Source organism: Xyrauchen texanus, chromosome 35, assembly GCF_025860055.1.
Source record: "Xyrauchen texanus isolate HMW12.3.18 chromosome 35, RBS_HiC_50CHRs, whole genome shotgun sequence".
In the NCBI taxonomy this organism is placed as follows: domain Eukaryota; kingdom Metazoa; phylum Chordata; class Actinopteri; order Cypriniformes; family Catostomidae; genus Xyrauchen; species Xyrauchen texanus.
Window position 1 is genome coordinate 22,626,882 of NC_068310.1, and position 25,500 is coordinate 22,652,381.

The 25,500-nt window shown below is 43.5% G+C and overlaps 1 protein-coding gene across 2 annotated transcripts; it reads right to left on the reverse strand.

Moving 5' to 3' along the window:
* Positions 1–12,780: 12,780 nt before the first annotated feature.
* On the reverse strand, positions 12,781–24,343 carry tmem240a (transmembrane protein 240a). 2 transcript variants are annotated; one of them, XM_052106202.1, is made up of 4 exons: positions 23,643–24,343; positions 23,251–23,357; positions 20,621–20,829; positions 12,781–13,938 (listed from the first exon to the last, which is right to left on the reverse strand). In XM_052106202.1, the coding sequence occupies exons 1-4, from the start codon at positions 23,697–23,699 to the stop codon at positions 13,784–13,786; spliced, it is 528 nt and encodes a 175-aa protein (XP_051962162.1). In that variant the 5' UTR covers positions 23,700–24,343; the 3' UTR covers positions 12,781–13,783. The 2 variants fall into 2 exon arrangements, with proteins under 2 accessions (XP_051962162.1, XP_051962163.1); XM_052106203.1 differs by having other exon boundaries at positions 23,251–23,441.
* Between the last annotated feature and the right edge of the window lie 1,157 nt (positions 24,344–25,500).

The window sequence follows — 25,500 nt, forward strand, 5'->3', positions numbered from 1 at the left end:
ACGATACTGACTCAACTCGGAGATTGTAGAATCTCGCGAAAGTGTTCGGTGTTGCCCAGCCCGCTACTCTACAAATGTCTGCTAGGGCAGTGCCCCTAGCCAGTGCCCATGAGGACGCAACACTCCTGGTGGAGTGGGCTCGGACCCGCAAAGGGGGGGGCACGGCCTGGGTGTGATAAGCCAGGGAAATGGCGTCGACAACCCAGTGGGCGAGTCTCTGCTTGGAGACAGCATTCCCTTTCTGCTGTCCCCCAAAGCAGACGAAGAGCTGCTCAGAGCGTCTAGTGCTCTTAGTGCTAGTGTGCGGTCCAGGTAGATACGTAAGGCACGTACTGGACACAGCAGTGAAAGGGCTGGATCTGCCTCCTCCTGGGGCAGCGCTTGCAGGTTCACTACCTGATCCCTGAAGGGTGTGGTGGGAACCTGACGATTAAGTCGTGCTTACCAAGAGACTTTCCGTCTACCGTGTTGTGGTGGGCCGCGATAGCGGCGACATACACCTTGAGGGTGGAGGGGGACAGCCTCCTCTCCAGCCTCTCCTGAAGAAACACGAGCACTGACCTAACTGCGCACTTCTGCGGGTCTTCGGCTTGGGAAGAACACAAGTCCGCGAACAGATGCCACTTTAGGGCGTAAAGATGCCTGGTAGAGGGGGCTCTGGCTTGATTGATTATATCTACGACGGCAGATGGTAGACCGGCTAGATCTTCCGCATCCCGTCCAGGGGCCAGACGTGGAGGTTCCAGAGGTCTGGGTGCGGGTGCCAGAGCGTGCCCCGTCCCTGAGAAAGAAGGTCCTTCCTCAGGGGAATTCGCCAGGGAGGGGCTGTCGTGAGGAGTGTGAGGTCCGAAAACCAAGTCCGGGTAGGCCAGTAGGGGGCTACCAGAGTGACTTGCTCCTCGTCCTCCCTGACCTTGCATAGCACCTGCTCAAGAAGGCTCACTGGGGGAAATGCGTACTTGCGCAGCCCTGTGGGCCAGCTGTGTGCCAGCGCATCTGCACCGAGGGGAGCCTCTGTCCGGGCATACCAGAGCGGGCTGTGGGAGGTTTCTTGGGAGGCAAACAGGTCTACCTGGGCCTTGCCGAACCGGTCCCAAATCAGCTGGACCGACTGGGGGTGGAGTCTCCACTCTCCGCCGGGCAAGCTTTGTCTTAACAGCGCGTCCGCCATCACATTGAGGTTGCCGTGGATGTGAGTGGCGCGCAGTGACTCCAGTCGCTGCTGACTCCATAGGAGGAGACGACAGGCGAGCTGTGACATGTGGAGGGAGCGTACTCCGCCTTGGCGGTTTATGTAGGCTACGACCGTGGTGCAGTCTGTCCTGACTAAGACGTGTTCGTGCCGAATTAACGGAAGAAACTTCTGCAGGGCCAGAAAAACAGCCAGCAGCTCTAGGCAGTTGATGTGCCAGCGCAGCGGGCCTCGGTTCCACCGGCCTGCGGCTGCACGCCCGTTGCACACGGCGCCCCAACCCAATTTGGAGGCGTCGGTCGTGACCAGAACGCATCGGGACATCTGCTGCAAGGGTACTCCAGCCCTTAGAAAGCAAAGGTCTGTCCAGGGTTTGAAGGTATGGCGGCAGGCAGAGGTAACTTTTACGTTGTGCGTGCTGCGGCGCCATGCTCGTCTGGGGACTCAAGCGGCCGCCGCGGAGGATGCCATATGCCCCAGGAGCTGTTGGAAACGTTTTAGCGGGACCACAGCGCCTGGCTTGAAGGAAGCAAGGCATTTCAGCACTGACTGAGCACGCTCGTTGGAGAGACGTGCTGTCATTGAGACTGAGTCTAACTCCAGACCGAGAGAAGAGATGCTCCGGACCAGGGAGAGCTTGCTCTTTTCCCAGTTGACCTGAAGCCCCAAACGGCTGAGGTGCCTGAGCACCTGGTCTCTGTGTGCGCATAGTAACTCTCGAGAGTGAGCCAGTATGAGCCAGTCGTCGAGGTAATTGAGTATGCGTATGCCGGCTACTCGGAGCGGGGCAAGAGCTGCCTCTGCGACTTTCGTGAAGTCGCGAGGGGACAGAGACAGGCCGAAGGGGAGGACTTTGTACTGATACGCCTGACTGTCGAACGTGAACCGTAGGAAGGGTCGATGTTGAGGGCAAATTGAGACGTGGAAGTACGCGTCCTTCAGGTCTACCACTGCGAACCAATCTAGATGCCGGACGCCAGATAGAATTTGTTTCTGGGTGAGCATTTTGAACGGGAGTTTGGACAAGGTCTGACTGAAAACTCGCAGGTCCAAGATCGGTCGTAAGCCGCCGCCTTTCTTGGGTACAACAAAGTAAGGGCTGTACAAACCCTTCTTCGTTTCGGTTGGAGGGACAGGCTCTATCGCGTCCTTTAATAGAAGGGAGGCGATTTCTTCACGCAGGGAATGGGCATGTTGGCCATGTTGGGAAAAATGTACGCCCACGAAGGGGGGCGGAGACCTGTCAAACTGAATTGCGTAACCGAGTCGAATGGTCCGGTGCAGCCAGCGTGACGGGTTGGGCAGTGAAAGCCACGCCTCTAAACTCCTTGATAGGGGCACCAAAGGGACGGGTTTTTTGGACGTACCTGGTGGGGCTTCGCAGCGGTGCGGAACAGGTAACGTGGCATCCCGAGGCTCTGGTGCTGAGAATAAACTCAAAGCACTTACCTTGCTCCGCGCACCCGGCAGGGGGCGGGTTCGTGACTGAGGAGGAGGTCTGATGCTGGCGTCCTCTGGACTCGTCTGAACCGGCTGGCCGGGGAACAGTCGTGGGGCTGAAGGCGGGGACACCGCGTCCATGGAGCCGGGACTGTTGAGGCCTGAAAGCAGAGTGCCGTGAGAACGGCATTTGCGGGCCATATGCCCCAGAGACAAAGGAAATAGCTCTTTTATTGAGAATTTGGGTACCGCAGCCCCCGTTAAGGGATGCGGCAAATGAAAAAACAAAGGATTCTCCTCCCGGCCCTCCACCGGGGGACGGAGCGGTCTTACCACCTCCGGAGCTAACTTCTTGGACTCTGGGTGCGTTGTCTCAGGAGCGCCTGGGGGCCTTCCAGGTCCTCAAGGGGGTCCGTGAGACAGGGGGCGTGCGCTTCCCGCGGTTTGCTCGACGCTGGGGCTGAGAGCTGGGCCCGGGTTGAGGCGGAGCAGGAGCTTGTCTTCTGGCCGCGGGAGGACGCCCTCTGCGAGCAGAGGGGGCATGGGCCGTGGCGGCAGGCTTGCGGCGAGGCATGGTGTGAGAGATGGCCTCCGTCTGCTTCTTTACCGTGGAGAACTGCTGGGCAAAGTCCTCGACGGTGTCGCCGAAGAAGCCGAACTGGGAGACAGGGGCGTTGAGGAAGCGAGTCTTGTCGGCTTCACGCATCTCGACCATGTTCAGCCACAGTTGACGTTCCTGGACCACTAGCGTGGCCATCGCCTGCCCGAGCGCTTGCGCTGTGACCTTCGTCGCTCTCAGGGCGAGGTCGGTCGCTGAGCGCAGTTCCTGCAGCGTGTCGGGATCAGGGCCACCCCCGTGCATGTTGCGAAGTGCCTTGGCTTGGTGGACCTGCAGGAGAGCCATGGCATGCAGGGCGGAAGCGGCGCGTCCAGTGGCGCTGTAGGCCTTCGCTGTCAGCAAGGAGGTTGCTCTACAGGTCCGGGAAGGGAGTACGGGGCGACCTCGCCAGGTGGTAAGGGTACCGGGGCATAGATGGATCGCAACCGCCCTATCCACCTGGGGAATCGCCGCGTACCCGTGGCGTGCTCCGCCATCGAGGGTGGCGAGGGCGGACGAGCCTGTGGCGGTGTGACGAGTGGAGAGGGGTGCTCTCCACGAAGACGTCAGCTCGTCATGCACTTCCGGGAAAATCGGAACCGGGGGGGGCGAGGCTGTGAGCGGCGCGCAGACCCCAGGAACCAGTCATCCAGCCGTGATGGCTGTGGGGAGGATGGAGGGTTCCAATCCAAGCCCACGCTGTTGGCTGCCCGGGAAAGCATGTCGGACATCTGTGCGTCAGCCTCAGCCTGGGCGTGCAAGCCCGAAGGCGGCAGCCCAGGGGAGTCCTCTGCATCAGATGCCGCGCCCTCCGATGTCGCGGCGAGCTCATCGGCTTCCATCGCAAGAGGGTCGGCTGACTGGCTGTGAGGCGAGTCGCCGCCACCTCGAGCACGGACGGGAATCAATGAGCGTGCTGGGGCGCGGGTGGTCCGAGGGGGCGTACCCGGCGGAGCTGCACCCGCAGCCATCCCCAAATCGCCTCCATCGCCAGCTGCATCGTCCTCAATCCTGTGGGAAGAAGGAGCAATACGGGGGGCGGCTGGAGTGGCTTGCTCACGGTTGTAAGCAAGCCGCGACCGCAACGTTGTCATGGTCATGTTCTCGCAGTGAGAACATGAACCATCCACAAACGCAGCCTCGGTGTGATCGCTACCCAGACACACGAGACAGCGCCTGTGGCCGTCGGAAGCGGAGAGCACTCTACCGCATCCAGAAACAACACAGGGGCGGAAGGGCAACTTTATAAAGACGCGTCCTTAAAAGGACGTTCAACGTCGCTGTGTTTTGCTCTTTTAGAGGAAATTACTCTTTTAAATAAAATCACTCTTTTAGGGAAAAAACTTGTGAGAGTTTTTAAATCTGCACTGTCGATGCGCCCAGGGGCAGGAATGCACAGCCGTGCAAACAGGAGAAAGCCGCTGTTGTGCGCCGTGGAATCCAACAGTTATGCAGCAGAGGGATAACAGGAACTCGGTGTGTAGTATGCAGCAGTTGCAGACACGACCATCGGCTCCGAAGAAATTTTCTGAATGAACTCCCGTATTTGCGCTGCTTAAATACCCGTATGTCCGGGGGCGGGACATGCAAATACTGGTTGCCAACTCTCATTGGCCTTTTTTCATAGTTCAGAGGTGAATATCGGCGCTCAAGAGAGACCCCTAGTGTCGCTTCTCTGACACAACGTGGAGAGAACGACAGAAGGGGAAGTGGAGATTTATAGTAAAAAAAAAAAAGGACATAACTATTGATCTGTTTCTCAGTTGTATGGCTCTATAGAGCAGAGATAATATTCAAAAGAAATCTTTGTTTGTGCTCTGAAAGAGAAAGAAAATCGGGGATGGCCTGAAAGTGAGTAAATGAGAGAATTATTTCATTTTTGGATGAACTATTCCTTTAAATATTAGATCACATTGCCTCAAAATCAACTTTTAGATATTCCAATGATCTCATGGATCAGGTGACAAAACAGGTCTTTAGGAAAGTGTAATAGTAGTTTTTGTTGTTATTTAGCATTATGGGAGATCAAATGTGCCTTTTACCCCAGGGGGTTCTTTAGCCCCATTGTACCCTACAATCATTGAGACTGTGAATTCATTCAAATATCTGGGTGTCTACTTAAACAATAAACTGGACTGGTTTGATAACACAGACTTAATAAACTGATCAGGAGCGCTAGTTCTGTCTGAATGGTAACTCATTCATCCAAAACAACACATCTCACCCCTCGATGAAACAGGGAAGGCCCTCAGCAACTCATTCAGTGGCAGGCTCATTAACCTGCGATGCTCAAAAGAGGGCTATTGCAAGACTTTTCTCCCATCTACCATAAAACTTTTTATCTAACATCTCAAATGATTGCTGGACTGTTTTTAACTACTTTATGTGCAATATGTATTTATTTATTTATCTATTAATAATAACACTATGCAATAGTGGTGCAATTCATAATTGGTACATTGCTGTCTGCTTACTCATCACTTTGTACATATTTTGTTTCTTTAGATTATAATATATATTATATATCTTTAGGGTAAATATATATTTTTTAATATTCTGAAACGCTCCATATTATTTTCTTTCTTTCTGTGCTGCTGTAACATTGAATTTTCCCTCAGGGGATCAATAAAGTTTCAATTCAATAGGACCAACACATCCAACAAAACCTACTTAACAGTGCATTCAAGGTATACTTTTTATCATGTGTGTTGTTTGAGACAGTGACGTGCGGTGATGTTTTAAAGAGGCTAGGCACTGAGTTATGAAAGCCAGATTACCTGATTTATTGTTTAAGCTAATAATACGTAATAACAGTGAACGTTACACACAAGCGCAGCATATCAAGAAATGTACAAATCAGGATGTATATCGTGTACTCTCTCTCTCTCTCACGCACACACACACACACACAAGTGCGTAAACAGTGAACGTTATATGCATTTATCAGATCCTTCAAAACCTCTCGGTTTTCCTTTACCTTTTCATTGTGGTAGGTTATATTCAGCTTCCTTTGCTCGTCAAGTGCAAGGTCGATCCGAGATTTTTCAGTGTAATTTGACACTGGATGTGAGCTGACGACTTTTCATGCTTGGTTAAAGCTGCGGGCAGGTTGTTCAAATCACAATATCCCGCTGAAGTCCAAACAGTCTGACTGGTTGAAAAAAGCAGGCAGGGATAGCAGTACAGCCGCTGATTGTTAGCACAGCCACATAGCCAATATTTTCTTACATACCAATCAGTTTGAAATGATCGGATACTTTTTGGGCCCTTTTGCTGTACTAGTCCATCTAAGGCTGGCGTAGACCTCCCTCTTGCAATTAACTCCTATTTGGAATTAAAATCGAGCTTGGAAAAATTTCTTAATTCCGTGATTACGGCTGGTGCTGTCATTTTGAATTTTGCGGGGATTAGGCATGTACGCTAGCTGTGGTGTAATGACGTTAGCTACGCAAATGTCCAGGAATATCTCGATTTTAATTGGTCCATGTCTGATACGTAACGGAGATGATTACGGGCATAACATATTTACGTCAAAAGGCACAGCAGATTTGTGCTTTTTGCCGTACATGTTAAAGAATACAGGATCGAGCGCGCATGCGCAACATGGGTTTTCCGCTTGTCGTCTGCAATGAATGGACCGTAAAAGCACTGCTTATTCTACCATTTGTTTTTAGTTGATTATGCGTAACTGCTACATTTGTCATCATAACGTCTAAACAATTGGAATAACACACATATTGCATGTATAAATCACAAGAATAAAAAGTAAAAATCCAAATACAAGTTTATTATTTAATAAACATTTTATTTTTTAATTTTGGCAGGGTAGGCAGTGCCTAGTTTGCCTACCCAGACCGCACGTCAGTGGTTTGAGAATAGAACCTATGACCTTGGTTTTGTCATGCTCTAAAATATAGAATCAGTATTGGGGAAAAAATAAGAAATAAAATGCTATTAGCAACAGTGGGCTTTAGTTGCAGTACCGCCGCTCCCTATAAGCAGACTACGCAGTCTGTGTAGGGCTCCAAATCCCTAGGGGGGGCACCATCTTACCCTAGGAGGGCACCAGAAAGTCCACCGGCTGCCCTTTCTCACACGTTATACGTTATTCAAGGACCCGAAAACTGCGGCAGAACACAGATGATCACTTTGCTCTCATATTACGCGTACCACCCCCTGCCCCCCACTCACCTGGAACTCTGCGTAGGGCATCAATTTGACCAGAGGATGCCCTGTTTAGTTGAAAAGGTCAATGTGTGTACAATGAGCTGAAACAAATATTTTCTTCCTTGGGCAATAACAGTGTAAATATTCAATAGCTTTTTCTTTTTTTTTTTGTAGCCAAGACGTTGTGTTTGGCTTTATAGAAAATAACTTTTCTTGAGATTTATTCACTGGAGCGACAGTTGTAAGAACAAACTCTCCCTTATAAATCATACATTTAATAATAAGTAACTAAATATAATATAATAAGTAATATACCAGCTAAAATCATAACCCTAATAGTCATATATGCCCAGTGAAATCCTAACTGTATTCCTATCCCTAACATGATGTAAATTGTATCTTAACTTTATTTTTGTACTCATCAAAAAAGATTACTGGAGCCAAATAATTTTTTTTTTTGGCAAAACAGTGAAATGAAATATCTGAGCACTTGCTCTGACCCTGAGCAAAAGACTGAATGCCAAATAGAAGGGAAGTTATTCTACAGAAACACAGTTCACAGTCAGAGTGCATATTGAGTTAACTTTTCCTTGCTTCTTTTAGAGACATCAAGAATTACGGTTGAACAGGCATTAAGATCCCTTCAAGGTAAAACTCTAATGATGTTTATCAGCTTTGCCGCAATTTCACCCAGAGAACTGGATCAAAAACAAACCTATTCAGGCCTCAATTGGAGTCGTCTACGTTTATGTGTCAAGCGAGTTCCACTTCTACCAGAAGAGCTTTTCCTTTGACAAATCCCTATAACTAGCATGGAAGCAGGCCACGCCAGGCTTTTCGCTCTGTGTTTTCTCTCCACAGAGTATTAGATACGGCTGGGGCCGCTATTATACTCATCGGGCAAGGTGTTCTTTTCCTTTCCTATTCTTTCAGGGGGAAAAGACCAAGGACAGCAGCGGACATATCCTGCCCGAAGTGGAGGTAACATGTGGCAATACGACACGAGGGCTAACCAGCCGCACATGGAAGAGGCGCGGTGGTAGATCCTGCCTCGAAGGGGAGAAGCTCTACAAACTCAGCGACCGAGAGCAGAGAGAGCTCTGCCCAAGGGAGACGCAGGTCTGCCTACAGGGAGACCGTACCGTGGAAAATACATCATAGGCGTTACCGGAGTAACTGGACCTGTGGAGCACCTATCCCATTACAGGGTATATTAGACCCCATAGTGGGTGTGGCTGCAAATTCCTCTGCCGAATTCCTGAACCACAGGGCTAAAGAGGAAGGACATCCAGGGTTCATGGGTCAGTGAACTTGCATGGGAGAAGCAGCGCACGTCTTTGCCTGATGGAGGGGAAAGGCGCTATACGCAAACGAAACACCTGGCCAGCTGTCCCGTATTACCAAACTTACCTGTTCGTACCTAACAAAACACAGGACGAAACCAGCTCAACCCAGAAATTGTAAAATCTTGCAAAGGTATTGGGTGTTGCCCAGCGTGCTACTCTGCAGATGTCTGCTAGAGAGGTTCCATTGGCCAGTGCCCATGAGGATGCCACACTCCTTGTAGAGTGTGCTCATATTCTCAAAGGGGTGGGCACGGCCTGGGCCTGGTATGCCAAAGTGATGGCATCAACAATCCAGTGGACAATCCACTGTTTGGAGACAGCATTCCCTTTCCACTCTCTGTCGAAGCAGACAAAGAGCTGCTCAGAGCGTATAAAGCTCTGCGATCCAAGAAGATGTGCAAAGCATGCACCGGACATAGCAACGACACTGCTGAGTCTGCCTCCTCCTGGGGCAGTGCTTGCAGACTCTTGATGGAGTTGAGTGCAATCAGGAGGGCCATCTTCAAGGAGAGGGCTGAATCCAGTTCAGCACTGACTGCGTATGCTTTCTTGTGAGGTGAGCTATCATTCATTGAGACTGAGTCTAACTCCATGCAGAGAAAAGAGATGCTCTGAACCGGGGAGAGCTTGCTATTTTCCCAGTTGACCCAAAGCCAAAGGTGGCTGAGGTGTGTGAGCACCAGGTCCCTGTGTGAGCACAACAACACTCGAGAGTGTGCTAGGATCAGCCAGTCGCCGAGATAGTTGAGTATGCGGATGCCCACTTCCCTTTACGGGGCAAGAGCTGCCTCTGAGACCTTCGTGAAGACGTGCGCGGACAGGGACAGGCCGAAGGGGAGTACCTTGTACTGATACACCCGGCCATTGAAAGCAAACCATAGGAAGGGTCTGTGTCGAGGTAAAACCGAGATGTGGTAGTACGCATCCTTCAGGTCTACTGCCGGGAACCAATCTTGATGCCAGACATACGCCAAAATGTGTTTCTGCGTCAGCATCACGAACGGGAGTCTGTGTAAGACCCGGTTCAGAACTCGCTGGTCCAAGATTGGCCCCAACCCACCATCTTTCTTTGGCACGATGAATTAAGGACTGTAGAACCCTTTCCTCATCTCGGCTGGAGGGACTCAGGGGAGGACGGAGCGTTCCAATCCAACCCAACACTCACCGTGGCCAGGCCAAGCATGGTGGTCAGCTCTGCATTGGCCACAGACTGGGCAGGCAGACCTGAAGGTGGCAGCCCAGTCGAGTCGTCGGCATCCAACATCACCAGTGCACTCTCTGATGCAGCGATCGAGAGGCATAATCTGCACTAATCGTGCAGAAGGAGAGAAAGCTGCTGGAATGTGCCGCACATCCAACAGCATATGCTTCTTTCAGAGGTGAATGGAACAGCAGTGGGATTCAGCTCGCTGACACACAACTGCTCGGCTCCGAAGATAAAATCAGAATGAGAGTGGACATTCCAGCTTTCCAGTCCTTTTATACTCATATGTCCAGGGAAGTGGCATGCAAATTCCACTCGCCAATTCTCATTGGCCTTTTCTCAAAGATCTGAGGTGTTTTGGGGCTCTCAAGTGAGACCCCTAGTGTCACTACATCGACTCAAAATCGAGTGAGTGACAGAAGGGGAACCTAAATATCTTATGCATTGTTGTTTCTAAAACAATATGAATCAAATTGATCTTGTTTTAAGGATTTTTAGATATTTTTACAGGAAACAAATACAAAAATTATTATCAAGATTATGATTTTTGACCTACTATCAAAGACTAGAAATAGCATTTTAGCTAAGCGTAAAGCTGACAATTTCCACAAGGTTTATTTCTATTTCTTTTGCTCCAAACTTACTTCAAACTTGAATCATAAGAAACGTATCATAAGAAAGTGTTTCACCACTGTTCAAATGCACTTTGGATCGCATAATTTATATGTATACACTTTTCCATCTGAAAGGACAAAATATTAACTGAAACAAAAGACAATAAAATGCAGTGATTCTTAGTAATCTCTTCTGTAATCAAAATAATTTTTGAATGTAACTGTATTATAATTACCAATTATTTAAATTGTAACTGTAGTGTACAGTTACTTATATTTTGTATATTAAATATGTAATCTCATTATATGTATTCCGTTACTCCCCAACCCTGCACACAGATGATCAAAAAGTTAACTTATCTCCCTTTACTGAAGCAGAAAGAAAGACTAGTGTGGTTGTACTTTGATAAATATTTGCTAGGATCGGCTACTGCAGATTTCATACATTTTCTAACAGAACTTAATATTTTATTTCACACTTCTAAGGTACATTTCTTCTGACTGGGAAAACAATCTTGCAATATTTTAACATTCTTTAACTTTTTTATTCAGTTTGCAAGAAATCCAAAAAACTAGATGGTAAAAATTGTCAGGCATTACAAGAAATACCCCAAGAAAAGGTTCATGTCTGGATGTGAAATCTATAAATTTGGAGTGGCTTGACTGGTAAGTCATAAGGTTCGTGTATAATAGGGTAAGAAAGAAGTGGAGTTAAAGGGCACCTATTATAGAATTTTGAAAATTACCTTTCATGTAGTGTGTAACATAGATTTAAGTGAACAAAAACATCCTGCAAAGTTTTATATATGAAAGTTCACCGTAAAAAAAGTTATTGTCTCTCAAAAGTAGGAGTCGACTCTGAGTCAATGTAATGAATCGATTTTCCAACGAATCATTTTCCTTTTCGTTGTGACGTCAAGACGAAAAATTATCAAATTGTCCGCGCCTACTCATTGCGCACGCAGACACCAGGGAAAACTTGAAAACATCTCGACAACAAGATGCTGTGTTCTGAAGTGCATATCAAAAGTGACCTTTTTTTCACTGCCCAGGGACAAGCATGTGAAGAATCAGTGGCTAGAGTTTATATTTACAACTATACCACACAAGTATAGCCCGAACCTTGTGCTGTGATCGCGTCATTTTAATGACGATTGCTTTACGAACATGAATGCTTTCAAGTGTGGATTCGCGAGCCGGTTGATACTGAAGGAAGGTTCAGTACCAAGTTTATTTGGATCAGCTTCCTCCTCCGAATCACAACCTGTAAGTATTATTAATAATTGTTGCTTTTATGTGTTTTTTAGCACGCTTAATAAGTATTTGTGTGTGTTGTTTAAGTTACGCTCAGCGCAGCTTCTAGGTCTCCAATTTCCAATGTCAATTTTTTTTGAAATATGTGAAATGTTTGTCGATGTTATTGGAGTTGTCATAAAGAATAGAGCAATAACTTGTAGTAATGCAGTGCTTTATCAATGTTTATGCGTTGGGCTAACGCAAACAATAACTGATTGGGTGTTTACCACCGAACTTTGGGCTATGATCGCTAACATAAATCAACTCAAATTCCTTCTCTGATTTTGATTTTTTTCTACAAAGCGGTGATGGGCTTTCCGTTTCCGACAATCTCTGCACAGAGTATACCAATCATCTGACCAATCACCGCAGATTAGCGTCACGCAAAGGAGGGGTTTGGAAAAATGAGTCGTTGAACGAATCATTTGGGAGTCGGTGAGCAAATTGGGTAAACATAAATGCATATTATAAGACAAGAAAAGTGTTTTTTGTCATTGCATGCATGTAAAACTGTTGTTGGGGACTCTCAAAACAATATTAGGAACATTTTAAATGCCATAATAGGTGCCCTTTAAAATGAAGCTGTTGATGCCCAAGGAAGTTGACTGTATCTCTAACTTCATCACTTTCTCATCCTCATCCAAACCGAAGTACCATTGAGTAGATTCTCAGTCATCTATTAGACTGTGAAACTAATGTTTTTTGCAATGCCTACTCCAATTTTTCACCCAATAGAGCACTTTTGATCAAACTTCTTACAACTTATGTTGTGTTGCCAAGTTTTTGGTTACATTTAATGAGCCTATAGAGTTATATTAATATTATTAGCAATGAAAACCTGCATGAAAAGTGCGATTGTATTGCCAACTGTGAGTCCGCAACACCTTTTGCCATTGAAAAATGACTCATCCCAAATCTAGGGGTCACTGTGGTGCTTCAGTGGCACTTTTAATAAAACAGACATTTTATCTTCACAACAGCAATGTCTGGACATAAAGAGGAAGAGAAATTTGGGTCAGGGCTCTCTGTGCTGGCAGGCTGGTTGTTCTTGTTTGAGTATGGAGTAGTTTAAAAGCAGAGCAGGGATGGACATTGGACACAGTGTAGGAAAGACAAGGCAAGTGCTTGCGGTTCTCTCACATTTGACGGATGACGTTCAAAACAGCAAAAAGAGCCCTGACCATTCATTTCAATCTTCCTGCACTCTCCTTTATTTACAGATAAAATTAATACATTCATTTATTTCACATAGTAACAAAGATAATCAATATTTTTTAGAGTGATCTGTTTTTCATCCATCCAAAAAGTTCACATATCACATCTGCATTAAAAATTAATTCTTTACATTTGTCTTTTACTGTCTTTTTATGCACTTCATGACTCTTCTAACCTTCTAATAGCTGTGGTCTTAAATCCCTTAAAACAATATGTATAACTATTCACATAATCTCTTCCATCTCAAAACAAGACCTCCAAACTTCCACCACACCCACACTTATCAAACCCTCCCAAAAAGTAATATCCTGATTATAAGCTAAAAAAGTAAGTAGGGGAAAGCAGGAAAAAAGTATTAATTGAATCACAAAGTCTAAAAACAAACAAACAAACAAAAAACAATAATTCTTGCATCCTCCCCCATTCTAAAAGTGCATGCCTGGATTCAGCAATGAAAAATAAAAAGCCTGTACAGAAACAAACCTTTTCAAAAACATTCACCATACTTTCTATCTCAGACATAGTGAACGACGACACAAATCAGGAAATTGGCAACATTAATCTTCTATCTTAGTTTTGGCAAATACTTAATCTCATTGAGTGCTTTTAGAAGGTTTAAAAGATGGTTCAAACTGTAGTGGAACAATTAAATTGGGTCTCTGAGGCAGCAGCTGGTAATGGAGTAGTTTTGGGTAAACTGCCATTAAATAGTCAGAGGTGGCGAGGGCTGGGATGACCATTATGATAGAGCTTCTGCTTGATATGCACCATGTTTCCACTGGAATCCTCCAGTTGTCGCAGCTGTGCACGTCTACGGAGGTCCCGAAGGTTACAGAACTGGGGCAACCATGACCAGGAAGGGGTATCTGTGAGGGGAAATGGGAAAAATTGGTGAACACTTGAGCTGTGTCCATGTGATTCGCAAGAAAGAAAATAGAATGTGTTAACACTTTAAAAGGTTAAGATTAGTTAATATATTAGGTAACGCTGCTAACATTGTGAAAATGTTTTTACAACATTTATTCATCTTAGTTAAAGTTAATTTGTAAATATGCTACTGTTCATTCTTAGTTCTTGTTCATATTGCATTAAAATGTTAATGTATATGCAACAACTTTAAATGGTAAAAAAAAAGATGAATATTTGGGTGTTTTTTTTTAATTTCGGGCACTTTCAAGTCCCAGAGGTTGATTGTTATTAAAACAAACAGATTTCATCTTTTTTTCTTTTTTGTTATAGGTCTCAAAAGTTACCAGGCCTTCATCATTTATTTTTGGTACTTCTCAAATGCCTTTAATGTACGGATTTAAACTGTTTTAGCCTTGTCCTGGACTTTCAGTATTTAGCTATGAAAATCCGTGATAAAAAAACGGAAAATACAAATTATTACGTTTAACATTATGATAATCTAAACAAAGCACGAAATAACCATAAACTGTTTAAATATTTATTATGTGAAAATTATTTCTATTCCTTTTTTTAAATTACAACCCAGATTTGTAGAATAATTTCCAACACTAATAATATAATATAAGTTATTATATTTGGGAACCAAGTCGACAAAATTGTCAGTGAAGAGCATGCTTGAAATTAAACACGAGACAAGTGATGTTTAAAGAAAACTTAAATATCACTTGTGACCAAAGTATTTTTTTATTGGGTGTGATTTCCAAACAAGCTGTAATTTTGCCAAATTATGGTAAATGTGTGAAAATATTATTTAATTGTGTGTGTATTTACAGTGCATACAATTCTAGCCGAAATTATCCTTACAAAAGACAAAAGCTTAAAAAATTATAATTATAATTATAGCATTATATGTATGCCATCCACTAGGACTATCGTGAAGGGTATTAAAAGGTAGACAGTGAATAAATTTTTTCCCTAGCCTCAAATGAATCAAAAGGAAGGGAAGAAGGGTTCAATTATATGGAGAGGATACAATAACAGGTGTAAAGAGACAGAGTTCCTTTAAAAATTTAGCAAGCCATTTCTTATGCGCAATCTTCCATTATTAAAAAATGTATGATTTATAAATTGTAAAATATATTGCTCCTGATCTAAACAGAAAAAAAATGACTAAATAGAAAATTGATTAGGGGGTAAAGAATGACCTCCGTAGGCTGAGGAATGAAAAATGAGACTGAACTGTGAAATTGGTCAAAGGCAGCTACAAAATGATGGTGTATCTCTCATTGCACAGTGTATGTATTGTATGTGAGTGTGACTGCACTCATACACGTATCGCCAACTTGCCTTCCCTTTCCAGCTGCTCTTTGTCTATTTATAGCACTTGCACAGTGCAAGGGTGCAGGAGTGTGTGTGTGTGTGTGTGTGTGTGTGTGTGTGTGTGTGTGTGTGTGTGTGTGTGTGTGTGTGTGTGTATGTGTGCGTGTATTTATCACTTTGTGGGGACCAAATGTCCCCATAAGGATAGTAAAACCCGAAATTTTTGACCTTGTGGGGACATTTTGTCGGTCCCCATGAGGAAAACAGCTTATAAATCATACTAAATTATGTTTTTTGAAAATGTAAAAATGCAGAATGTTTTCTGTGAGGGTTAGGTTTAGGGGTAGGGTTAGGTTTAGGGGATAGAATATAAAGTTTGTACAGTATAAAAACCATTATGTCTATGGAATGTCCCCATAAAACATGGAAACACAACATGTGTGTGTGTGTGTGTGTGTGCTGGTGGTGGTGGGGGCATGACAGCAACTCCCTCCCTTCTTCCTCTCCATCAGCCTCACCTTCACTCCCTATATTGGTGAGGCTAGTTGAGGTTGACCTACCATTAACGTCACAGTTTCACAGCTGTGGTGTGCTTCACTAGAGGGGCATTCCCAACACTTGTGTGGAGTGGTGGTGGCGTAGTGGACTAAAGCACATAACTGGTAATCAGAAGATCACTGGTTCGATCCCCACAGCCACCACCATTGTGTCCTTGAGCAAGACACTTTATCCAGGTTGCTCCGGGGGGATTGTCCCTGTAATAAGTGCACTGTAAGTCGCTTTGGATAAAAGCGTCTGCCAAATGCATAAATGTAAATGTAACTCTTTCCAGTAGGTCAAACCATTTTCTCTTCTAGATCTGTGTTTAGACACTATTCGCTCAATGATATCCGAATCTATTTTTTTTATTATTATCTCTGTCTTGTTGCTGTATTGTGCACTGGAAGCTTCTGTCACCAAGACAAATTCCTTGTATGTGTAAGCATACTTGGCAATAAAGCTAATTCTGATTTGGCTTCTGAATGCCTGTATTACAAAAATGAAGCATAGCCAGTGTGCACAGCTAGTGTACATTATTTTTCCAGTGGGGGCTGAGTTAACATATTATATTATAATATTTAATAAGCAGTTGTTAAAGAGGTTCCTATGCACTTGTGGTCACTTCATAAGATGTTTTGTTCTTATTGCATAAACTCTTTTGTTCCGAGCTTTTTTGTCTTTATCTCTTTAAAGGGTCAGTTTAACCAAATATTTAAATTCTGTCATCTTTCATCATTTTTCATCATCCCTAATGCTGTTCCACATAAGAAAGAAAGTCATATGGGTTTGAAACGTCATAAAGGTGTGTAAATGATGACAGAATATTACATTTTGGGTGAACTATTCCATTAATCCCAAAAATCATCGAAAGTCCATCCATGGAACACTGTGTACATACTCAAACTAAAAGCATTCCCTTATAAAGTAGCATTTAAAATGCTGTAATACGTCTATCAATCAGTATCATGGAGACAAAATTCTCTGGGTTGGTTACAAGAATGGGTGACGTCGAGAAACGATTATCTGGAATCATTGGAGAGGAAATTAGCTGCTAATCCACTAGCAACCAAGATAGACTTGCAACACGTTTGGGAAAAAAATTTAAGACCTTGAGAATCATAATCAGTGAAACAACATCTGAATTGTTGAAATTCCTGAGAATGAAGAATGACGAGATATGGTGATATTCCTAGATGAGATCTTCCTGAGTCTGCTCGACATAACAGGCCATAAGCTGGAAATCGAACAAGCTCACAAAGTTCTGGTTCGGAGATCTGCTGAGGGAGACAGGCCTCAAACAATTCCCCATAAAAAAAGGAAGGTTATTTGTAAGGGGGTTACGATGGGCAAGGAGGAGGCGAGAACCGGCTTGTCAATATAAATAATATTTTAATTAAACTCAAACCAAAAGCACAAACATAAACACACACGACGGACATGCCCGTAATTCTCTCTCTCTCGAACCATCGTCACCGGCTGCCTTTATCCCTCGCACCGATTGGGGACCGGGCGTGCGACATTCTAGCCTGGCCCCGCCCCCTCCGCTCCACACTCCCCCCGGCGTCACCTCATGACCTACACCCCCTCTTTCCCTGGGGAGGGGCGTGCTTTGCGCCCAGTCAGGTCATCCCCGCCTTCCTTGACCTGGGAGGAGACAGGAGGGGGAAAACAACAACAAAAAAACACTAAATCGGTGAGGGAAAAAGGCCAACACGGTGCGAAAGAGAGAGAGAGAGGAGAGAGAGCAAAACTCACTCACCAGTTCGCTGATGTACCGTCGCGTGGTCCTGGAACACTACGCCACACTATCCGGTGGACGACAGCCGCTCCTCTCTGGGCGAACCGGAGTAAAATTTCTGACCCCCAGCAGACAGAACGCCCCTCCGCTTTTCTGGCAGCACCTGGGGACATTCCTCTGCCCCTGGCAGCGGCCCTACCACTCCAGGCGATCGGGGAGTTACTTCCCTCCTTCCCTCGTGGACGGCGGTCTTCCCTCGACCCCTCCGGCGTTTCTGGGGGACGGCAGGGCACTCCTCCGTCCCTGGTAGCGGCTCCTTCGCTCCAGGAGGTCGGGGAATCCAGTCCCCACTTGGCGGCCGTTCCCCGCGGTCGGGCTACTCCGTCACCCGGCAGATGGTAGCGGCGCTCCCCTGGGTGGACGGTAGTGTCGAGGACTCTGCGACGGGCATCCCTCCTCCTTCCCGGGTTTCGGCACCAATGTAAGGGGGTTACAATGGGCAAGGAGGAGGCGAGAACCGGCTTGTCAATATAAATAATATTTTAATTAAACTCAAACCAAAAGCGCAAACATAACACACGACGGACATGCCCGTAATTCTCTCTCTCAAACCGTCGTCACCAGCCGCCTTTATGCCTCGCGCGCCCCATCAGGCCGATTGGGGACCGGGCGTGCGACATTCTAGCCCGGCCCCGCCCCCCTCCGCTCCACATTATTTATTTTCATAAATGTTCGAAATATGATATAGTGTTTCTTCAAGAAGCACATCTTTCTCCGCAGGAAGCTGAAAAACTTGGGAAGATATGGGGTGGACATGTTTTCTTTAGTGCTGGCTCAAGTAAGAGCAGGGGAGTCATTACATTGATAAATAAATATCTCAAAGCCAAATGTCTTCTGATGGCCTCAGAGAATTCCCTGATTGAAATACAGATATAAAACTATTTTGTAAGACTATTCAGGGCAAGACAGTCATATTTTGAGTCAGGGCACAAAGCAGGGAATCTTGTGGCTAGATATATAGACCTCAGCCATTGATATTAATCTTGATCTCTATAGTTCCATGTGTTCGTCTACTGATGAAGACATTAGAAACTTTGTGGAACCATTAGATCTCCCATTATATGGTAGAATGATATTATCTCTTTAAGATTTTGGAAATATACAGGTTCAGGAATTTATTGGTTGGATGAAGTTACTTTATAGAAACCCGGTAGCGGTGGTACAAACAAATGGATTCATTTCAGATTATTTTACTCTGGATAGGGGCACCCAGCAGGGTTTTCCCCACGATAAGAAGGGAAGATGATTTTCCAGGGGTGGTGGAAGGAGGTATGGCACATTAGCTTTTGCTTTACGCAGTTGATATTTTATTATTCATCTCTGACTACATTAGATCTATGCCTTGCCTCCATTGAATTATTAATTCCTTTTATAAATTCTTGGGATGCAGAGACAATTGGTCTAAATCCGAAGCTTTGGCTCTGACAGCATACTGCCCAGTAACTGCTTTACAGACAGGGGCCTTTCAGTGACCCAAATAGGGCATTAAGTATTTGGGTATTTTATTCCCAGCAAATTTGTTTTTGATCTAAATCTCTGATTTAAGTGGCAGATACTCTGTGAGATGTGATTACTGCTATTGGAAATGTCATGAGGCATCAGTGTATTACTCCTTGCTAATCCAGGGAGGGGCTCTTTCAGGTGGAAGCGATCGAATGCATAATAATAAAACAAAATCTCGGGTAGGCCTAGCCCATCTTTGTCAATCAGCCTATGTAACTTATTAAAATGCTATTTAGGATGCTTTCCTTTTCAATTGAAGGTCTTTGCTGTGCTATCAAATTTCTTAGAGGGGGACATCTGTAGGGAGAGATTGTAGCAGGTAGTTGAATTTTGGAATTCAATTTGGAAAGAGCTTCAACTTCTCTCAAAAGATTATGGGAGAAAGATTTAAATTTGGTATTGGAGGAAGGAGTGTGGGCTAGGATTCTAAAAGATGTCATGTTTGCATGTAGAGATGCAAGGGTTTGCCTTCTGTAGTTCAAGATTTTACATCGATTCTATTAGACCTCTCTAGATTGTATAGGCTTGGTTTTAAAGACACACCCACCTGCTGGCGATGCCAATCAGAAGTTGGAGACTTCTGTAATTTTGGAATTTGAATTTTGGTTGTGTGACGTTTTGGGCACTCAAATTTACTTTGCTCCAGACTTTGTATTTTGGGTGATGGGGCCTTCATAAATTTGGGGGATAAAAATATAAAAAATTGGGTTCTGACCAGTATCATGATTGGCAGACAAATTATTTTAAAGAGTTGGAAGTCAGATGGAGCACCATCATTGCGGAGTGGTGTGCAGAGATGGGAAGGGTGGCAATATTCGAGGAGGGGGCAAATAGCAGGCTGGTGTTTGGGGACTTGTTTTTCAGGAAATGGGGTAATTATTCAGCGTTTTTGGGGGACTCTCGGGGAGGGGGAGAGAGAGAAGTCTAGTTTAATTATGTATGTTTATAAAAAATTGTTTTGTTTGTTTGTGTGTATTCTTATATGTGACCACATGGGTGTTCATTGGGGGTTAGGGTAGGGTTAAATGTTAAATGTTGATTCGAAATATATGTGATGTGTTTTTCTCTGTTGTGTATTTTTGAATCAATAAAACATTTTTATTACAAAAAAAGATACAGTGTCTTTTTAGTATCTGACTACATAGTAGTCTTGCACATAAAACATGGCATTTATTGAGCAAGAAAAAAAAAACACTCAATGTCTTTCGACCTCAAATGCATCATGTCAAATGAAATATGATAGCAACAAATACAAAAAACATTAATGTAGTCATTTCTCTTCATAATATTGAATGAAATGTCACTTTGGGGAGAAAAACTGTTTAAAAATGCATGAACACTCTGTAACTATGTAATTTTTCAGTTTCATTTGTCAGATCTTGGCCTTCAGGATTCCTACAAGCATATCCTTAGGCCCTTACATTTATCTATGTCTATGTTCTCTCTGTATTCATGGTTACAATGTTCTTTCCACTCACCATAATAGCGACTGGCTCTCCAGGCCCTCACAGCACAGTGCAAAGCTCCATCCAGCCACAACAACAGCCAGCTGATACAGAACCCCAGCAACAGCCCCAGCATGAGGTCCATCTCTTGTTTGGTCACACTGTCACTTACAAAGTAATTCTCAGACGAGTCCACGAGTGAATGGTCTCCATCATATGGAATTACATAGTGAACATGATGCCTAAGACAAGGAGGGGAAAATGCTTTTTAGAAAACAGTTCTACATTTAGCAACAAAGTTTATAAAGTTTTAATATGAAAGAATGAAAATACAAAAGAAAGAAAAAACAATAGATGGGGAGAGAGGCAATTAGAACATATTATGTAAATTACACAAACCATAAAAAAGAGAAGACAGGGAAGAAGCGCTTTAATAACTCTCTCAGCAGGGTGGAAAATTCAACGTTTCTGTACTGGTACTAAACTGCATGTGTGCGTATTTGGATCCGGCTGAACTCAACCAAGCTGGGTTGCTTTCTTGGAACACAAATGCATTGCATGCTTGGAACACAGCTGTTACAAATTCTGCTATTTTTTTAATTTTCAAATAATATAATGAGTCACATTGCTCTGAGATATTTATGGAGATCTATTGTAATGTGATTTTACAGTTTCAAATTCCATTAGACAATATTCTGCAGAATTATCTTCAGTGTTTTAGATAAGTGTTACATTTTCATCTGGTTTGTAATAAAAAATTATTGTATATAATATTTTTAATAAAATTATTATCTAGTTAAACTGAATTGTATAGCTTTGCTTTAAAGAAACTTGATATATGATAATTTTACAGGACTCATGACAACCTATAGCCCTAACTGGGTTAATAAATCAACATTTTGTGTTCTGTGTAACACATGAAAGAGTTGATAACCTAATTTTAAACTATGAATCGCTTCTGATTCAGAAGAAGTACAGAAAAACCATTTGGGATTATGGAAATTGTGCAAGATATTACGCCACAGTCTATAGATAACTGGACGGTGTTAATCTGTATTTAGGCCTAACAAGCATCATTCCTTATGCACAATAGTACCGCAGTGATATGGAAGTTATAAGAGCAATGCGTCACACGTGATAGAACAAAATAAAAGTACAGCTCAAATTTGTTGGGCATAAGATATTTTTAGGCAGACAGAAATTAACAGAAATAAAAACATTTTACAGATACCTGCATCTGTAGGATTAAGACTTACTATATGATGATATTAATATAGAGTGTGATATGTGAATTATATGATGTGTATGTATAGCAATGATAAACACACACACACACACACATATATATATATATATATATATATATATATATATATATATATATATATGACAATGACAATATGACTGTTTATAAGTTGCCTTTAAGTTTCATGTACAGTGGCAAACAAATAAATTAAGTCACATGAGATTTTGAATACTGTTTTCAAGTGGGGTTTTGCTGACCACAGTTCAGTGACCTATTTAGAATGCTCTTGGTCCTGATATTTGACACAGAATATGTTTGGAAAGAGAAATGACACAGGCCTATATACCTAAATGAAATCACCATGGTACCGTCTGTTAAGAAATTATACCCAACTGATTTCCATCAACATTTAGCATTGAAAAACATGCACTCCTTATAACTGAGAACAATTTGAATTTTACCTAATTTAGTACCCTAATCTAGAAGTTACGTCCTTACATAAATTACTAAAGTATTCAGATTTAGCCGTCTGTTTGCTTGAACAGAGACAACACTGTTGTGTAAATAAAAACCAACAAAAAGTCTATATAAAGGCCACTTAAACTTAACATGCACTGGCAGCACTTTAAAATTAGGTTCTATTTGTTAACATTAGTTAACGCATTAGGTATTGTGAACTAACAAAGAACAATATTTTTCAGCATTTATTGATCTTGGTTAATGTTCATAAAAATTGAATTGTTAATTGTTGTTGGTTCATAATGCATTAATGTTAACATTTACAACTTTTAAAATGTAATAATGTACTAGCATATGCTGAAATGAACATAAACCAAGATTTATAAATGCTGTAAAAGTAATGTTGGTTCGTGTAGTTAACTAATGTTAACAAATGGAACATTGAAGTGTTACCTTAATATTTTTCCATGGACTAAGCCCATGATTTTTGTTGCTGAGACAAGATCACAAAACTGCATTTAACTCATCGCAGTCCTAGTATTAAAATCACACAACCGGTTTCTTTAGCAATTAAGTTAAAATAATAAAAGTTGTGTAATTGTATGGGCAACACACGCACCCAAAAGAACAACATCTCTCTGGCTGTGCTTGGAGAAAAAGCACACCTTGATACGCAGAAAGAAAAAAAAGAAAAAACACAAGCAAATCAAGGAGAATTCTCTTATGTCGAATTACGCCCAAAATTATGGCCCAAACCCACGTATATGTAAAGGCTAATTAATGTGACAATATACGAATGGATAAATCAGATGAAATGGAAAAGACGGTCTTTTGGTGGTTAGAGGATGGTTCAGGCCTAAGAGCTGTTAGTAATAGATACCAATAAGCGGTATCACGACGATTTATTTTTGTCTCTCGTGATACAAATTCTATGAATTATTAACATTTGTTTTTTTACCTTCCACAGTTGCAATGACAAACGCGGTCTTCCCCTCGTAAATGCGGTAAGATGTAGTTGTGAAAGCGGTCCAGGAGTGCATTCATGTCCATTAAACACGCAATCGCCTGCAAAGAACCATTCGAGTCAACCGGGACATGACAAGCAGTATTGGCAATCAGCAACCGCTACATGACCTGGTACTGTGACCACTGCAGGGGAAAATACACATTGATACTTTTCCATATCAGCCAATAAACAAGTGTGCTTGTGCTGTCTTAGTTAGGGTTTAAAATGGACCACGTACTCCAATTCTGTACTGTCTCCTTTTCCCCGATTTCTCTTTCAAAAATGACTAAATTAGATATTTGAAACCTAAATGATGATGTGCATAGGCAGCCTAATTAGCTTACCATTACAACTGAAGCACCGAGGATCATAAAAATCATGGTGGTTGTGATCATATGCATCAAAACTTCCGAACTCGCCTTTTCCTCTTCACCCAGTCTTTTCAACAAAGCCGGTTAAACTAAAAACATGCCGTCCCGGGCTCATGGATGCGCCCTCACCACTACACCTGCCTCTCAGTCCTAAACTCGCCAGATTGGGAAATGTTCTGAAAGTGCATACGGGTTGGGATGGCCAGATCTCACTATCCCTATTAGCCTACACGCACGGTCTTCTCCCACATCCAGCGATACGTTCCGCCAATGCTGCAGTTGAATCCGCCTCAGCCGTGCTGTTCGGTATCGTCGTGGGAGGGTGCTGAGGAGAGTGTCCTAGTCTGATTACTGATGCTTTCTCTCCTCCTTTGCGCTCCAACACCGTTGAAAACGTCTTGGGGAAAACGAGCAAGGCCGGGGACAGTTGGTTCTGTTGGTTCTGAACGTCTTCCGGCTGAGCAGAAATGTTCCAGTCTCATTCATGTGTTATTTAATAGTCCACAGACTCGTGTCGTCGTCAAGGCGTAATTTTTTGTCGCGCGGCGTGTTTAAGCAGCCTATATCGCCTGTGATGCCAGCACTGCTTTTTGTTAATAAAGAAGGCTTCTAAGATTCTTCTTTCTTTATATCCATTTTGGTTAATGCAGCATCTGCCATCACTGTCTCATACCTTCGTCCACGGAAGCTATTCTACCGATCGCGCGAGCGTATGTGAGTGTTGGTGGGGGTTTGGGGGCGGGGTGGGGGGGTCTGACTAATTCACTTTTTCCCTGATCCTTTTCAATTAATTAAATGCTTTTACATTATGTAGGACAGGCATCCTTCAAGGACCGTGGGCTATATAGTTTTTCACAATCCATCGCGCCCCCTCACGCGCTCTGCAGTTCCTATTGCGCCATTTCATTGAGCCCATACGATTGTTCAGCCACTGTATCCCACCTCGTGTTTTCTGATGCTCTGCACGTTAACTAACACATGTAAAAGGACCTTGACCTAAGATTCAAAGCACCAACTTGGCAGGAATTCAAGCTTTTAAGCCATATTGTTCTCTCTGTCTGTTTCCCGCGTGACAGTGATTCAAGAACTCACTTGATGCACTTCAGCTTGATGAACGCGAGCAGTGGTACAGACTGACGATGATCAATTTTTTCTTGAACAAAACGTAACCAAATTCATTCTGCTCTACTGCAGAAGCTTTAAAGTGAACGCGATTTTAAGAAGTACACCTATCAGTGACTTTTATGTTTTCAATAAGCTTTTAATGCAAAACTTGCTGCTTTTTTGGTTTTGTTTTGTTTTCACGATTGCACAATGATGCATTTAAGGTAACCTACTGTCGACCCATCTTTATCTGTGAAGGTCACAGATAACATACCACGATGCCCTCAACATTCAACAGCAACACATTTCAGCACCCTGGAGAGCAGCAACAGTTAAGATTTACTGCTGACCACCATCAAACTCTCTCTCTCTCTCTCGCTCTCTCTCTCTCTCTCTCTCTCTCTCTCTCTCTCTCTCTCATTTACTCACTCATTCGCTCTCTCTTTCAATAAAGCGACAGAGACTGAAATTGAGAAGGAGATTAGTATTAGATTGCTTTGAATATTTTTGCAACTGCGTTTTCTTTGCATGCACAAAACAAATAAAATAAAGAATGAAGTTTTAAGATCTCATAATCCAAAATGTCATTTATGACGTTTGATTGATTTATGACTGATTATTAGATGTTTTCAGCATCTAATTAAAGACATGGAAAGGCTACAACACAAGCAATACGAAATAAATAGACAGTAGTTATAAGACTTTACAATGAACTTTTATCACTAAT